Source organism: Eschscholzia californica, unplaced genomic scaffold (assembly GCF_041429995.1).
Source record: "Eschscholzia californica isolate CP2 unplaced genomic scaffold, dmEscCali1.0.p SCAF_6, whole genome shotgun sequence".
NCBI lineage: Eukaryota > Viridiplantae > Streptophyta > Magnoliopsida > Ranunculales > Papaveraceae > Eschscholzia > Eschscholzia californica.
The window spans coordinates 30,738,968-30,757,898 of NW_028238483.1; the positions used below are offsets into that span (position 1 = coordinate 30,738,968).

General features: G+C 35.0%; 1 protein-coding gene across 1 annotated transcript; it reads right to left on the minus strand.

Annotated features, from left to right (window-relative positions):
* Positions 1-14,627: 14,627 nt before the first annotated feature.
* XIP1 (Leucine-rich repeat transmembrane protein kinase family protein) lies at positions 14,628-18,124 on the minus strand. The gene is made up of 2 exons (XM_086651147.1): positions 15,523-18,124; positions 14,628-15,240 (listed from the first exon to the last, which is right to left on the minus strand). Exons 1-2 carry the CDS (start codon positions 18,002-18,004, stop codon positions 14,846-14,848), a joined length of 2,877 nt encoding a protein of 958 aa, XP_086507273.1. The 5' UTR covers positions 18,005-18,124; the 3' UTR covers positions 14,628-14,845.
* Between the last annotated feature and the right edge of the window lie 807 nt (positions 18,125-18,931).

Below are 18,931 nucleotides of genomic sequence, written 5' to 3' on the forward strand. Positions count from 1 at the left end.
ACCCCTCAGTGATTAAACTTAAGATCAATAGACATATTCTCAAAAAGAGGAGACTCAAAATGATTATAACCGAACTCTTCCAACCTTAAGGAGGTCTCCATGTAAAAACACCAAAACTCTCAACAATCCAACTTTGTTTCCGGTTCCAAAATCTCTAAACACTTCAAAATAACCCCAAACATGTTTTTTCCTATTAAACCTCTAGTACAAACATAAACAAATCCAAATTTATCCAAAGGCAACAAAGACGTAAATGGAAGTAACATTATAATGCTTAGCATATACAGAAAACAAAGAGGGACATCAGGTTTGGTAGATAGATGAATGAACATGGAAGAAGACCAATAAGCTTGATAGTAGGTCGAAGGATCTAAGTATTGCAGACAAGACATGCTCGAAAGTAAGGGTAATACTCTGTTACTATGAATCATGTATTCGGGTCATCTAGTAGAATAATCACTAACATAAATCATATGATCTTGCTTCATCAAAGACGCATGAAAGAAAACACTAGAAGAAACAAAACAACAAAATTAATCAAATGAAGCAGTGAGAAACCCATGAAATAGAGTTACGGTTAGAACTTATAAGAAATACCATAACAAAAGCACAAATTAGAACCACTTAAATAAGTATGCCGTTCTTAACTACTATCAAACTCTCAATCATAAGGGAATGCAGCAGAGTTGTATATCTTACCGGACTACCGATACCAAAATCAATTTTAACTACTTTATGCTCGTTGTTGCGGTACCTGTAATCCGAATAACCATCTGCAGCATGGCCATCCACATACATCTTTCGTATCAACTGCTCAAATTCATTTATTCAAACCTATGTCCACCTAAATGCAGCAAAAAGAAGTGTGCTAGTGCGTCGAATAACCGTCTATTGGTGGTCTGAGAGTACCCGACTAATGAGTATCGGGAATTATAACAATAACTTTAAATTAACACTATTAATCAGCACAAAAAAGTACTTAGTTCGTCAAGGATATAGAATTTGTGAAACCAAGTCACATTGATGAGTAAAATGATGAAACGTTAAGACAGACATTATCGTTCTTACACATCGAACACTTCCAATTTCGAATCTAGACTCTTACTGTTAGAGTAACCAATCATCAATCAACCAAGATGATAAGGAAAACAAAACACATTTAGCTAACAAGTAAATAGCCCTGTGGAATAGTCTTCCAGATCTTGTTCCTTGTCAATCTAAAACAAAATATACAGTCTATCCAAATATAAATCCAGACACAAGAGCAAATGAATGAGGATAAACCCACATACAAACCAAGCATCAATACTTAATGCTAATAATCAATTTAAGGGGGAAAAAGAATCAAATCCATGTCAAATATACCCACTTTTTTTCAACCTTTTTCATATCCAAATACCCAAAACCTCCAAAATTTATCAACAGTTTCTTAGATAAGACAACAATGAAGAAAAAGTAAAAGGGGAAGAAAGTTAAACTAAACAAGAAGCTGAAAATCTCATATTTAAAGAACTATATTTATACTCATATAATAAGCTCAAATCTATAAAAGAAAAACAAAGGAGAGATACATAATCACAACCCATTCTATTGTAAAAGACTTTGAGAGTTCTAGTGAGAGAAATGCATACATGCGCCGGCATCAGAAACACCATCATCATCATCATCATCTCCTGTAAAACTCCCCTCAACAACGAATCATGACCCTTAAAACATTTTTGATGAATATCTTCATCTCCTTCATCTAATCTTCCACCATTAAAGAAAAAAAAAAAGGGTACTGTTTGAAAAGTCTAATATAAACTATACTGCCTGGCTCAACCTGTCTGCCATCTCTAAAGCTAATGGAGAAGATGTACAGAGAACTACATTATACCCATCGCTGTGAAAATGCAGGAAAACCTTCTCTGATTTACAAAGGAGTGATGAGATGGGAACTTTAATGGAGGAAGGGTAATTTGGTAAATAAAGGAGTTATCATCCTCTTCAGCCATTGCTTGATTGGGATGATAGATAATGAATAAAATAGAAGAAACCCACCACTAATCTCACCTATTATGCTTCTGGGTTTCCTTTATTTCACTATCTAAATGTCTCCATCTCTGTCTTTTGGGGTTTTATTTGGTTTTAGGAAGGAGGGGTAGAGAGAGAATGTAGAAGAGAAGAGACGGTGGAAGAGGGGTTTTTAAAGAGGAGAGGGAAAAAAAACAGAATCGTTTTCTCTTTTATTGCGGGTGATTTGTTTGGATTCGAGGGTTTGTCGTGTGACAGTCCTATTTCAACTTCTCACTCTTCAAACGTTTTTCTGGTAAAGAGAACACACTATATGGACAACTATTTCCAATTCCATTCCCATCCCAATATCCCATATTGTGGTCTCGGAGTCAAGCCCAAGTCTATTTTCATACTTCCCTTTGGTCAATTTTTTTTTTAAATTAACTACGAAATTCTCGTTACAAGACTTGATACATTAAAGATGTGATAACCGACATATTTTAAATTAGGATCGGGCCTAAAGTTTAACTAAACTACGACCTAAAGCAAACTAAATTACGGGCCTAAAGCCCAACTACAAAACAAAATTTGTGAGGTTTACAAATTCACTTAACATCTACACTGCTTGTCTCCGAGAATTGCTAACCTAGTTTGCAAATCTTGCTATTTAGTTTGCAAACTCTATTTGTATAATTTGCAAACTCTATTTATTAAAACTAAAAAGGAAAAAAAACGTTTTTTCTATGTTTTTTCAGAAAATACTGAAAGCACATATTGTAAGAAAGACTATGAAAATTAATTTTTTAATTTACAAGTTTTAATCGAAATCCTACATCTAATGAAAAAATTACATCTATTAAATAAAAAAATTACCTATATTTAAAAACTAAAGAGAAAATTGCTCAAAAATGTAGTTTAGTTTTTATAAATATTTTGGTCTGAATAATAGTTGTGAAATGTTTGTTAATTTTTTAGCCATTTTGAAAATTATTTTTCCTCAAATATCTAAAACCCCATGTAATAATATCCTCGCTAAAGTAATATTTTTCTCAGGTCCCAACACGGGACCAACGACCCAACGTGCTAAATTATTAATTCGTTAAAGTTACATGATAATAAAAATTTGTAATATCAAATTGGTTCCATCTACTTTCAACAACAAAAAAAAAAGTTGGTTCCATCTAATGTGTAAGTTAACGATTTTTGGTGACATGTATTTTCGACTTCTTTAAGAAGTCTTGATAAAATAAGAATCAAATGTTACTTCTTTTCTCTTAAAATTTCTATCAAGTTGAATTTCATCTCCGACTTTTCTTGTTGGGGCCAAACGACTTGGTGTACAGTGTTCATATTGCAACAATAAGTTGTACAAAGTCTTGGCTGCTACAAGTGCATCTCTATACCAAACTGGCTCAGTTAGAAAGCTAACACCTTCATTTGCATCATCTTTATCACTTTTAGTTACACTTTCAATAATGTCACATGTATGTGTTCAAAGATCAAATTGTTATACTAATAATATAGTATATTGTAAGTTTTAAGAAAATTGTACTGTTTTATTTTTTTCGACAAATAATTAAATATTAATTAGATATATCAACACCCCAAAAAGATAATAATTAAATATTAACCATTGATTTGAGTAAATTCTATGGAGTAATAAAGTTCCCCAACTTGTTATTTGAAGACACATAATTATTTCAAAATGGAATTGTCCATACGTCTGTGCGTGGTTAATGTATATGTGTGGAAACATTGTTAGTCTGTACACATAGCATTCTTGATATTGGTATGTATCTTAATCGGTGCATTTTTATGTCGCAAAAAAAGAAATGAACTCATATACGAGGTCCTTCGATTGAGCTTGTGAGTATTTTGTTTTTGTGTTTTCTCATTTGAATAGCTTTTAGTTACAGATCAAGAATAAGTGAAACTGTGAAAGCCAATCAATTTATTCATGACTCAGATGAACTCCCTCTATAAGATGCCTCTAACTACTCTCTATATATATTATACTGTAGTTAGTAAGGATGAAAAGAACTGCACACAATTAGGTCTTCTAAGGTTTGTGTACAAACAGTACAAGAGGGTTATTTTTAGGAGAGGAAAGCTAAGACCCTACAAGTAAATGGCACCAAATCTAGCTAAGCTATACAAGGTTTTAATGTGATTCTTCTTTTTTTACTATGAATAAGATAAGACCCTACAAACAAACAAAGAAAAACAATTAAGGAAGTTAACAATCACATAAAAATAACATATTTATGTAGTTCACTAGTTCGTTTGGTGAGACTTAGTCCACAACGAACAAAGACACAATAACTTTACTATGAATAAAAACAGAATTACAAAGATATTTCAAGAAATTCTTTTAATTCTTATAGTTTATTAAAAAAAACTGTTGCACTCTGGATTACCTCAAACTCTCTTCCTCAAAACCGAAAATAAAATACACCATTTCACCCGTGGCTTCTCAAAGAAGATATGGAGCCAGTTCAATGATGTTGACGCAATATCTCAAGTAGTTGTAGTGTGATTCTCTTTGTCCTTATTTTCTCGAATTTTAAACCAATAGCTACCATTCAAACAAAATTAAGCAAATCTCCAACACTGATTTTGAGTCTCAACTAATTATTTGTTTGAAGAAAATGCCAAAGGCAATAATTTTATTTCCATTTTTCTACAGCATTAAAAAAATCCCTTCGGTCTATTTCTTTCCAACCTACAAAATCATTGTCTGAAACATCAAATTTATTTCCACCCACCATGATTATACACCCCAATTATTCGACAACAAATACTATTATATTCGTATAGATAAGTTTGTAGATAGAATTGTTCTTAAATATATGACAGCTATACATAAATACAATAAAATACACTATGATGCAACAAACAACAAACCCACACATGCGTATGAGAGTGTGATTTCAACCCCACGTACGTATTTTTTGTCATGACAATCTAGTAGGACAAGAAAAATTCTTGGTGAGTAAGGCTTTTTATATTATTGTCGATTTTGTATTTAGATACTTGCCAAAATAACAAGTAAAATCTAAAGAAATAGGTATACATGATTTTAGGGTATGGAGATGATACTCTACCACCACTTAAAAAGAAAACACAATTAGTCAGTAAGTAATCTATAAATTTTCAATATGAAAATGTTGGAATTACAAAGAATTTTAATAAAAAAATTTGTCTAACTGATGTGACGGTTGTGATTTGAATCTTTCGACTATCTAGATTTAGTATTTGAAGAAAACAAGTCTAAAGAACAAAAAATAACGACTATGAGGCAAGGATTTACGTGGTTCGGCTAAGCCTACTCCACGGGAGAAGAAGAGATCTCTATTTTTCATTCATGATGTTCTTGGAGGTGAGATTACATCAGTTTATAGGCTCAATACAAAACTAATTTGAGTAACATAATAAAATTATAGAATCTTGCCTAAACTGTTATATTCTAATCCAAGACTATGAAGGAAACATATATCCTTCAAATCTTCTCCAACAACACTCCCCCTCAAGTTGGTGCGAAGATGTCAATAGAGCCCAACTTGAACAATATCTCTTGAAACTTTTTAGCAGATAGTCCCTTTGTAAAAATATCTGCTAGTTGTTGATCAGTACGAACAAATGGAGTACATATAACATTAGCCTTTATATTGTCCCGAACAAAGTGGCAATCCACTTCAATGTGTTTCGTTCTTTCATGGAAAACCGGGTTGGAGGCAATATGCATAGCAGCTTGGTTATCACAAAACATCTTAGTGGGTTGAGACGAAGGAAAACCTAGTTCTTGTAGCAAAGCTCGAAGCCATATAATCTCAGAAGTAGTTGATGCCATGGCACGATATTCTGCTTCAGCACTAGATCGAGCGACAACATTTTGTTTCTTACTTTTCCAGGTAACCATATTTCCTCCAACAAAGGTGCAATATCCTGTTGTTGATTTTCGATCAACTGGACAACCAGCCCAATCAGCATCAGAATATGCTGAAATACAATGTCCAGAATCATTATCATTTTTTCGCATCAATATTCCTCTTCCTGGTGATCCTTTTAGATACTGCAAAATCCTCGTCGCTGCATTCATATGATTAGAAGTCGGGGAATGCATAAATCGACTTATTAGACTCACTGCATAAGATATGTCAGGTCGAGTAATGGTAAGATAAATTAATTTACCAACTAACCTTTGAAATTGACCAATATCTAGTAGTGGTTCACCTTTGTTGTCAATTTTACCACCACTTTCAATTGGAGTATCAGCTGGTTTTACTCCCATTTTTCCTGTCTCTCTTAACAAATCTAAAACATACTTTCTTTGATTTAGAAAAATCCCTTTCTTTGAGTAAGCAACTTCAATACCCAAGAAATATTTTAATATTCCTAAGTCTTTGATAGCAAACCTCTTGTGAAGCATATCTTTAAGATTTTTGATTTCATGTTGGTCGTCACCTGTAATAACAAGATCATCAACATAAACCAACACAACCGTAATTCCAGAGGTACCTCTTTTTATAAACAAAGATGGATCTGCTGAGCTCCTTTCCAACCCGTCCTTCATAAGAACATAACTCAGCTCGGAGTACCATGCACGAGGTGACTGTTTAAGCCCGTATATTGCCTTTTTCAATCTGCATACTAGATTAATATTGCCTTCTTCAGGATGGCCAGGTGGTATACTCATGTAGACTTCTTCATCAAGATTACCATGCAAGAATGCCTTTTTAACGTCCATTTGAAATAACTTCCAATCTTTGTTAGCCGCAAGGGACATAAGAACTCTAAATGTGTTCATCTTGGCCACTGGAGCAAAAGTTTCTTTGTAATCTTCTCCATAGGTTTGTGTGAATCCCTTAGCAACCAATCTCGCCTTGTGTCGTTCGATACTTCCATCACTTTTATATTTAGTTTTATACACCCAACGACAACCAACCGTTTTCTTTCCGTGTGGCAACTTTACAAGCTCCCACGTCTTGTTTTCATCTAAAGCTTGCAACTCTTCTTTCATAGCCATCATCCAAATTGGGTTGGACTGGGCTTCTGTAAAATTTCTTGGCTCTTGATCACTTGATATTGCACTTAAAAAAACAGAATGTGAAGGAGAAACATTATCATAAGTCAAATGGGCCTCCAAAGGATAAGCAGCAGCATGGTATGTGAAGAAATCTTTCATTTTTTCTGGCGGTCTTGTCTCTCTAGCAGACCTTCTTAATACTGGAACTGTTTCATTTTGAGGAGGTATTATTTGTTCTTCTAACAATTCATCAGGATCATTATTGGTGGGAGTTGGTATTGGTTGATTTGTTGATTCAACAAGTTCAACATCATTGCTGGAGGCATTGCCAATATTAGGAAGTGGAATGGGATCTTCAACAGGAAGCGGTACCATATCAGCCATATACTCCCCCTGGGACCGATTCCCAGACTCAGATTGAAAATAAGCTTGATCTTCATCAAATAAAACATCCCGAGAGATTATAAGTTTTTTGGTTGTTAGGTTATAACATACATACCCCTTTTTTGTGGAAGAATATCCAAAGAAAACACATTTAGTGGATCTAGCATCAAACTTGTCCCGATTTTGTGTTTGTTGATGAACATAACACACACATCCGAATACCCGAAGATGAGAGATATCAGGTTTATGCCCTTTTAGAACTTCTAACGGAGACTTAAAATTAATAACTCGGCTAGGAAGCCTATTGATCAAATATGTTGCAGTTAACACACTATGGGACCAATACCTTTTTGGAACGTTCATTTGTATCATGAGAGCACGAGTAGTTTCCAGCACATGTCTATTTTTGCGTTCTGAAACACCGTTTTGTTGTGGTGTGCCAACACAACTCGTTTGATGTATAATACCCTGATTGCGGAGATAGTGAGGAAGTAAACCTTTAACATACTCTGTACCATTGTCAGACCTAAAATATTTAATTTTAGCATCAAACTGAGTTTTCACCATGTTATAAAAATCTACGAAAGCAGAATAAACATCACTCTTAGATTTCAGTAAAAATAACCATGTTGCCCGAGACCAATCATCAATAAATAACACAAAATATCTATAACCATCATATGAATCAACTGGAGCTGGACCCCATAAATCTGAATGAACTAACTCAAAAGGCATAGTAGTTTTAGATATAGAAACATTAAATGGTAAACGAGTTTGTTTGGAAAATTGACAAACATCACAAATACTGGGTTCATTTGAAATAGTAGGGAAAATATTAGATAAAACACGACTAGAAGGATGCCCAAGACGCTTATGAAGAATAGAAGTTGAGACAAGATTTGTTGCATGACACGCCTTGTCCATGGAACTTAATAAGTATAAGCCATTTGAATAAACTCCTTTACCAATCATCAAGTTCGTCTTTCGATCCTGAAAGATGACGGAAGTAGGTGTAAAAATAACATTACAATTTAGAGAATTCGTTATCTTCCCAACGGATAGAAGTTGAACAGGAAACGATGGGACAACAAGTGCCTCAGAGGGAGGACAATTTGAGAAAAAATAAACTTTTCCACTGCCTAAAACAGGAACTGTACTTCCATTAGCCACAGCAACATTATGCATATTAGATTTAGAAGAAAAATCATTTACAGACGAAGGATTGTTAGTCATGTGATCAGTAGCTCCAGAATCAACAATCCATATATTAAATTTTGAACCAAATGAAGTAAGAAAGGCATGTAAAGTACCTGAAGTATGAGTAGAGGTGGAAGGTTTTTGTTCAGATGAGACAGACTTACTCATTTGTTCGAAAAGATGACTCATTTGATTAATAGTAGATGTGTCAGCTATATTTGCACGGTCAGTTTTACCCATTTGCTGAAGCAATTGACTTAGCTGGTTCAAGGTAATTGAAGTGTCAGCAACTGCTGCACGATCGATCTTACCTTTCTCAAAATTTGATTTCAGATGAGGATGCAATTCCCAACATCGATGCTTTGTGTGCCCAGTTTTACCACAATGATCGCAATTATATGTTTCACGTCGTCCTTTATTTCTATAATTTTTGCCTCTTCCACTACTAAAATATTTTACTTTTTCTTCCTTCTCAACCATGAGAGCATTCGATTCAGGAATATCAGGAACACCTTTCAAATTCATAGCCTTCTTTCGAGTTTCTTCACGTTGAATAGTAGCACAAACATTAGATAAAGTGGGCAAAACGGAACTCATGAGGATATTGCTTTTTAAGGACTCGTGTTCTGGCTTCAAACTATTAAGAAGTGTAAAAATTTTATCTTCCTCTGCCCTTTGTAAAAGAATCTTTGCGTCAGTTGTATGTGGCCGATATAACTCAAGTTCATCCCACATTCGCTTTAGTGTACCGAGATGTTCGGTAAAGGATTTTTCCCCTTGCTCTATTTTAGCAATTTCAGATTTAAGTTCAAAAATACGTGCTGCATTATTTTGATGACCATATAAATCAGCCACAGATTTCCATAAATCCTTTGCAGATTCGGAAAATGAAAATATTTCACTAATATCCGGTACCATTGAGTTCAAAAGCCATGATCTAACAAGTTGATCATTAGCAATCCAATCGTCATAATTAGGGTCTGTTAGATCAGGACATTTAGCATTACTATCAATGAAACTAGTCTTCCTTTTTCCACCAAGGGCTAGCATTACAGCTCTCGACCAACGAACATAATTTAGGCCATTTAAAGGAACAGTTGATAACTTTAAACTAGTATTGTAATCTATTTCCGCCATTAAAAAGCAATAAGAAAACAGAACAAAAAAAAAGGTTCAAATGCAAGAAAGCCCAAACAGAGAGTAAAATTTAAGAGAGATTAAGATCTATAGGACTTATCTTGATATGAGTTGCACGGGATCACTTTCAATAAGATGTAAGAGAGAAAAAGATTTCAACCGAGAAGCACAAGATCACATCCCAGTCTTCTTCCCCAAATAAACAATCACGTTTCCACTTCCAAACCCCTCTCTGTGTTTCAAACAAAAACTTCTTCCAATCGACAAGGTTAAAGGTGAACTCAACTCTTCTTTGAAAAATCAATTTCTACAAAAGAAGGATTATGAAGGGTTTGTGTATTCAGCAACAAACAATACTTATTGATATGGAGTCAAATGTTAGATCGACTCAAATCTCAATCAGTCAGCAGATTCAATTCGGAGTTTCTCTTGCTCGCAAAATCAGAACGAGTCTATACCGTAGCTCTGATACCATAAAGAACAAAAAATAACGACTATGAGGCAAGGATTTACGTGGTTCGGCTAGCCTTAAAATTATAGAGTCTTGCTCTTAAGTCAATGTGTTGATCTATCAACACCCAACTAGTAAGTAAGAGAGTGAAATTGTATTTCTTTGTGGGATTATGTAACATTGCTCAACACAAAATGGAAAATGAAAACAACCCTAATTGATAAAAAGAAAAAGGTTTAGCTAGAGCCTATAGGGGAGTAGCCTTAAAAAACATCACTTAGTTCACAAACATTCCAACAAGACCATCGAATGGTCTCCCATCTAATCTAAATAGGTCCCCTTTGTCTTTTCTTTCTCTTCTCTCCATCATCAGAAGAGAAAGAGAGAGAGACAGATGAGAGATTAGAGAGAGAGAGAATCTTAGACAGTTGTGGAATCAGAATGTGTAGGACATTTAAAGGGCATCTCTGATCATGGACTGATCATTCACCCACCTCTCTGCCAGTCTTTTCCTCACAGTCTTATTCATCAGGATAATTTTGATTTTTGAAGGTACTACCCTATCATCCCCTCCTCTTCAATTCCCCTTATTAGTTATAAATCTCCTTTTCTCTCTCTAGAATACAGGTTGGTGTTAAGGTGAAAGAAACATCATCTAAAGTTTGACATCACCAACCAACCAACCAGTGTCGGTAATGAACAACATATATATATATATATATATATATATATTCACTGTGGTCCAGGCTCTCGAGTTGTCAGGCTCTAAGAGGGTCGGGTTCAATCTAGAATTTTGGTGTGGACAGCACCGACAAACAACAACTTGGATTCTTGTGTACCCTTTCTACTGGCTAAGAGGGAGGGTCTATACGTGCTCGGACAAATTGTTTTTGGTCCGGCTTCGCTCTTAGTGCTTTCACCGGTTGGCAGTCCCAGGACACTCGACCTCGATCTAATTTGTACTGAGTTTTTCTTTTTGTTGAAAAATTTGTACTGAGTTTGTTTAGTAAATTAGAAAAAATAAGAAATAGAAGCAAACAAGAAAAATAAGAAATAGAAGCATTTGTACATACAATTCTCTCACATCAAAAAATCACTTCGAAATTAAATCGGAAGAATCTTAGTTACAATTATTTCATTTGAAAACACGGTAGGTAAAGACATGTCGCAAACAAGAAAATGCAGAAGCAAACCCTAAAAACTAGAAATAAAAAAGAATAACACATTGAGAGAAGAATATGAAGTCCAAGAATCAATGATATAGAGAGGACAAATCTTGGCTACTAGTGGCATACCTACTAGTCCCCTAAAACAAGTAAAAACTTGTATTTCAAGTGCACTTATTTACCTAGATATAAATTGAGTTTCTTTTACTCTTATACTCTTTGCCCATGTTTGGCACGCAGGAAAGATAAGTGGACTTATTTACCTAGTTATGTTTCTATTATATCTTCCAGATCCATTTCTATGTACCTTGAACTTTTTCTCTTTACAACACGTATTTTTCCCAAACAAATTTGAGTGTTAAGTTGGGGAAGCAAAAGATTTGGAGTTAGGGTTGGGTGCGGGTAGCAAGAAGCTTGAGTCTGTAAGAATAGTGGGTCCCTAATAAACAGAGGGTATTGCAGTTGAGCCCATTATTTCCTATAGGCCCAACTTATTTTGGGCTTGTTGTTAAGTGCAATGGAGAGGTGTGTGCAGTTGGTTAAAATGGGTGAGTGGTTTTTGTGAATATCTATGTGTTTTTTTTGTTCCCTTTTTTTGTTACAACCTGAATATCTAAATGTTGAATAGAAAAAGGGTTAATTTCATTGGGGCACTCAATTTGTGACCATTGGCTATTGAGGCCTAATTGGGCAAACAAATTTTTTTTCTTGTATTTCATCCACCTCATATCTTCTCTGTTCTCCACTCTCTCACGTACTTCATCTTTGTCCTTACTATTCAATCTCACCTCTTCTTCTACAAGAGGATTGTCGGCCGGCCCTCTTCCAAGAATTTTCATAGAAATAGAAAATAACTCTTCGCTTCTTCCACCAACTCGTTCATGAGAGGGATGAAGGAGAAGTGAGAGAGTGAAGTCGACAAGAGAAAAAAAAAAGAGTCTTCATAAAAAAGAAACAAAAAATTATTTATGAAAAGGACATTAGGATGGAACTGAAAAAAATGAAAAAAAATTCCGGGACATTGAGAGCCAAAAAGAACTCCTAAACAAAATTTGGAGCCAAAATGTCCACTTGATCACTAATTGGGGGCCAATATGGAATTAACCAATAGTAAAACACTTGTGTGTATATATATCCAGTTGAGTTACCCCTATGGTCTATGACCCTATTTCCATAGAACAATAGTTATCTCTATGGGCTATGCAGTTGAAGTGAAGGTCTCAGGTTCATCTCAAGAAAAGACACCAATGATCAATATTTGATTGAAATCGATACCTACTTTAGATTAAGTCATTTCTCTGACCACGTTTGGTATATAGAAGGTGTTCGATAAATTACCCAAATGAACTCATCACATGAAGTTGTAGATGAACTTGGGCCAGGCCCACTGTGAATCATAGCCCATCAAAAGAAGTACTTCAACTAATTAACACAAGTTGATAAAGACAAATTTTGGTGGCATATTCATATCCATATAAAGGTATGCTATTCTTCATCTCTTTTAAACATTCTCATGACTTTAATTTCTATTGTGTTTATATATAGAGGAGGAGATGCCTTTTGTCATTTCTTAACCCACTTACTTTATTTCATGTCATTCCACCACTTAAAAAAGATTGAATTATTTTGTGCATGACTTGAAATCATACTTGAATCTTTTTTATTCCTCTTTATACTTCTCAAAATAAAGAAAAAAAAGAAAACTATTCCCCTCTTTATTTAAAGTGGCCAATCCACCAATGGGTGGAGCTCTTTGTTCATCCAGGAGGTAAGTAGATTTATCAGAATATGTCATGTGGCTTATGTATTGGTTTCGTGTTTGTTCTTATTTTAGACGTCTGAATCTGATATATCTGAACAATAACTCCGTTTGTCTAGAATTTTGAATTGTATATCACCTTGCTATCAAACTTGACATAATGTTTTAATTGAATCCTCTATTTAATGATTTGACTTTTCCTTGTATGTTAGAGATTATTAGGGTGTATGTTAGAGATTATATTGCTAAAACCAAGGATTTTGATTTCAATCCACAAGGTTTTGTCTAAATCATACATAACAAAATCTCCGATTAATACTGAAGCCTATTTTAGCTGGGTAGTAACATATCTGTCTTTTCACAGGTGACACAAGAGTTTGACTCTTACATTCTATAGAAAAAAAGCTCTCATTCATATAATAATCATCTCAATTCTCATAATTATAATTTGTGACCCTCAACTCTAACTAAGAGATAGAAAAGAAACTTCACTTTCAAAATAATCATGATATTAGCATAAAAGTATAAAACTAATACTTAGTTGTTCTAGACCTAGAATTAGTTCCCTAGGTTAGGATACATTACTGCATTTAGTGGTGATATAAATCATTAATGCAAGTGTTCATCCAAATGCTTTGAACAATATAAGTAGTCTTATATACCTCAAAGGCTCAAACCACCTTAAAAAAATAACAATATTTTCTTTAGTAGCAAGTGGAGTTCATGGCACACTATCAGTAGCCATTTCTTTTTACCATCACATCTCCCTCCCATCAAATATTCAGCACTCACAAAGATAAAGAAGAAAGTTCTCTCTTTCTCTATGAAGAAGATTGGTTTGACCACCTTAGATGGTTGCTCTACATTTTGGTCTTTTAGCTCATCTTAAATATCCATACCACTATCTTTTGTCGCGACGATAGGTGCTTTCCTACATATTGTCGATAAAAGTTGGTCGAATCTCTCTCCCTCTCCATGAAGAAAATTGGCTTGACCACCTTGGATAGTTGCTCTATATTTTGGACTTTAAGTTCATCTTAGTTAGATAACTTGTCCTCCTCGAGGGCGAGTATCCGTACCACTGTCTTTCTAGTGCAGCTGTAGGTGCTATTCCTGCCTTTTATTAGTATACGTTTGTCGAATCTCTCTCCTTTCACTTGGAAGTGGAGAGTGAGGGTGATTCCTTTTGTTTGGATGGAGACAATGATGCTCTGCCTCTTCAGCAAATCAGAACCCTTAATCTTTCTCAAGTTATAATTCATTTACTTGTGGGCTCTTCACCAACGAATCTAACTAACTTTTGAAAATTTAAAAAGAAATCAAGTACCCACTTCTTTAATTGCAAATCCCAACCTTCCAACTTCTTTTCCTTTCTATAAACCTACTTTTTCTTCTCCTTGGATTACTCTCTTGAAAGTAACATAAAGAAAAGGAGAAAATCAAAAGCTTAGAAAATGATTTCCTTTATTTTAGAAAATACATATTCTCCGCGTTAGTATAAAGCAGTTATCGTACTCAAATTCCATCAAATTCTTGATAGGACACAAGGTAAATACAAAGAGATAGAACATAATCTCCATTTACTATTATAACTAGTTTAGTCTAAAGAGAGAAAAGTCTACATATATATAGATTTTAACAGTTTAAAAGAGACAATTACAGTTTAATAGCCCCTAAATTATTACTCCTAGAGCCAGTAATACTCTACTCTGAACTAAACTCTTTAGAGATCATAATTCTAATGGGGTTTTAGTGATAACGATTTTCGGTTGTTCCTTGTTCTTATTAAACGACTTGCATGAATCGAATCTACATGGGTCTGCTTCGGCAAGCAACTGGACCACCTCGTTCATAGTCGGTCGAAGAGCAGGGGCTTTACATGTACAACGGATTGCTACTCGTAACACCTTTATCATTTCATCCTTGAATAGCCCGTTTAATCGTTTGTCTAGAACCTCTCCAGCACCTTCTTTTGTTTCCACTTTACATGAAACCCAATAGATAATATTCTTGCTTTCGCCAAATTCTGCTTCTACTGGTTTCTTCCCGGTTATCAGTTCCATTAGTACTACTCCAAAGCTATAGACATCACACTTTGCAGTTGCTTTTGAAGTATAAGCGTACTCTGTAGTGAAAAAAACAGTACAATCAATAAAACTATACTAAAAATCTAACAAAACTTGAAGACGGATAGTAGAAGTAAACTAACAAGTGAAACTGACATGGGGTTTGTTTATTCCAAGTCAGCTACGAAATCTGTCTTAAGTTAGATTTCAGAAGACTGGACGATTTGAAATGGTTTAGGTTCTATTTGAATCAGGCTATTCCTATTCATATGAGTCAGGTGAGTCAGATGCAGACAATTAAAAAAAAAATCAAACACCATTTGAGTTCAGGATTGAATTACCTGGGGCCATATAGCCGTAAGTTCCGGCTACGACAGTAGTTGTAGAGTCCTTTCCTCTTGTTTGCAAGACCTTTGCCACACCAAAATCTGCAACCTTAGGTTGGTAATCTGCATTTAGCAGAATATTGGTTGATTTGATATCTCTGTGAATTATCGGAGGCAACAGATCATGGTGAAGATAGGCTAAACCCTGTGCAACTCCAAGCGCAATTCTATGTCGAGTTGGCCAATCCAAAAGGGTCCGTCCTCCGTGAAGTGAATCCCATAGGTTTCCATTTGGCATGTATTCATAAACCAACAGATTCAAATCTGAACTCGAAAAGTAGCTATACAATTTGACTATGTTCTTATGTCTAATGCTACCAAGAGTCTGAACTTCTGTCTTCAATTCTTTATCTACAAACAATTGATCATCTGAGGATGGATCTTTTGTTTTTCGAGTCCATAGCTTCTTCACTGCAACTGTGTATCCACTGTTCAAGTCGAGTTTGTAAACTGTCCCAGATCCTCCATGACCCACAATATTCTTATCGACTAAAGCTTCAACTATCTCACGTTGATCAAACGTAATCTTATGGAAGCTCTGAACATCATATGAGAATGATGATGTAGTTAAGAATTCTTCTTGTTGAATTGTTGATCTCTTTCTTCTAATCCATCTTTGTAGAAATAAAGCAAGACCAATAACCACAGCTACAGCTGAAATTACAACTACCCAGATTTGGTTTCGTTTCTTTCGGCTGTAATATTGTGAACACATAGGGAAATTTGAATCCGATGTGTTAATATAGGCATCAACACATAGATTTGGGTTACCCGACAAGCTTTCTACTAATCCTCCTTTAATCAAAGAAAGTGGAACTGGTCCTGAGAGATTATTGTTTGCAAAGTTGATTGAGTTTGGAAGCAATTGACAGATGTTTTCCGGGATAGTCCCCGTTAATTGGTTATTTGAAAGATCAAGAACATTGAGAGATTTCAAGGACGAAAGAGAATTTGGGATAACTGAATTCAACTTGTTATCTTGCAACATCAGTAAATTTAGCTTTCTTAAGTAGCCAATTTCGATTGGAATAGGACCTGTTATTTGATTATTACTAAGATCAATCTTCACCAAATTACTAGCTTGAGAGATTTCAGGAGGTAAAACACCTGAAATCATGTTTCTTTGAATGAACAATTCTGACAAGTTCTTAGCATTTCTTATCGAACTTGCTATCGAACCTTCAAGACTGTTAAAACCCAAATCAATAATAGAAACATGGGGAAGAGCTAATAGCCCAGGAGGGATAGAACCCGACAAATGGTTATTACTAACTCTAAAACGAAGAAGAGATTCGCAGTTCCCATAACTCTCAGGTAATTCACCCGAAAATTTATTTCCCAACATAAGAAAGTACTTCAATTTACCTCCTTTGCAAACATTTGGTGGCAATGGTCCTGATAAATGATTTTCCGATAAGTCTAAAACGAGCATCTCTGATGAAGCTCCAAGATTATGTGGCACTTCGCCGGTGAGATTATTGTCATAAAGTGACAACATAGTCAGAGCTTTTGAGTTCCCAATAGCGGTTGGAATTTCCCCGGTTAAGCTGTTATTATAAATTTGTAGAACTCGAAGATTTGGAAGCTTACAGAGAGACTCGGGTATCTTGCCAGTAAGTTGATTTACTGAGAGATCCAAATCGACGAGCGCTGTTAGATTTCCAAACTCTTCAGGTATTTCACCTCTGAGATGTTGGTTATAATATAACTCAAGTTGTCTTAAATTTTTAAGGTTTCCTATCTCAGCTGGAATCTGACCCACAAGGAAATTTCCTGTCAATTCGAGATCGACAAGTTCGGTCATGTTTCCAATTGATTTTGGGATCTCCCCATGAAGTATACATGTTGATAAAACCATACTTTTGAGTTTTGTCAATCTTGAAATCTCTACTGGAAGTTGCCATGGATTGAAACCTCCATTTTCATTGAAATTTAGAACTTCAAGATTAGTTAAGTTAGTTACAGAGACAGGGAAGTCACCAGTAAATTCATTATATGACAAATCAAGAATCCTTAGAGACTTCATACCCGAAAAATTCGGTAGAGTTCCGGTAAGATATAATGATGCCATGTCAAGTTCTTCTAACAGAGTGCAATTTATGATACTTTCAGGAAACTTACCATATATATTGCTATGACCAATTCGAAGACCTCGAAGTTCTGGTAGATATGAGCAAATATTATCAGGAAAGTTTCCAGTGACTGGTGAATTAGACAAGTCTATGTTTACAACATACCCACGAAAATCACAAGCGATTCCGGTGTAATTACAGTAAGAAGTTTCATCTTTCCAACTAGATATTGGGTTCCCAGAGAGAGATTGTTTCATTAGAGTAAAGAATTGAGACTGGTCATTGATGTTTGCTTGTGAGGAAGATAAGTTGATTAAGAATGAGATAAAAGAGAAGAGAAAGAAAAGAGGGAATTTGGGATCCATTAGAGGAGTTTAGACAGAGAGAGAGAGAGAGAGAGAGAGAGAGAGAGAGAGAGAGAGAGAGAGAGAGAGAGAAGGGATGAATTTTGTCTATCTGGTTAAGATGGTGGTTGTTCTTGTTGTGGAAGGGGAGATATGGAAGATATGAAGCTTATAAATGGCATTATGGAGGAATCATTTGTTGCAGGAGGACTAAACTGTAGTGATGAAAAAGGAGGTGCATGAAAGTAGAACAAAAGGGAATAGTTTGAGACTTAATCAGATACACATAAACGTAGAGAGAGATAGTGTGTCTGTGTGAGAGAGAGAGAGGGAGAGAAAATTGAAATAAAGAGAGTGTAGATGTGCATATATCTTTGTACAAAGATGCTAGCTTTTTCATTTTTATACCCACTATGCATGGTTGGGATGGAATAACATCAAAATATCAATGCTTTATTTTTCATACTTTTTACAGATAAGATATTTGAATCTAACATTATAAACCTAATATCAAACCTCTAAAATTCTCTCATAACTTTGTGGCTTCCAACTCAATACCAATTGTTACTTGTGTGAGTGGTCCTGTAATCATTTTATAGTTATTTGGTATGCTTCTGTATATATGAGACCGTTTTCAACGCATCTATATTTGAATTTAATTCGTGTTTTTTTCCTTGGAAAAAGATAATATGTTAACTATAGTGCTGAAATGACACTTTAGAGTGAATTACAAAAGCAAAAATTAATACTAACAATCTTTGGTTGGAGTAGTAAGATGTATAGTCTTCCACCTTAGAGGTCAAGGGTTCGAGGCACGTTGAAAAATTCAAAAAAACACAAAAGCAAAAACCAAAGAAAAGAAAAACAAAAGTGACCTAAAAAACGCGCAAAAACTACATGTTACATACATGACAAGGGAAATGATAGAGTGCCCAGCAATTTTGCCCA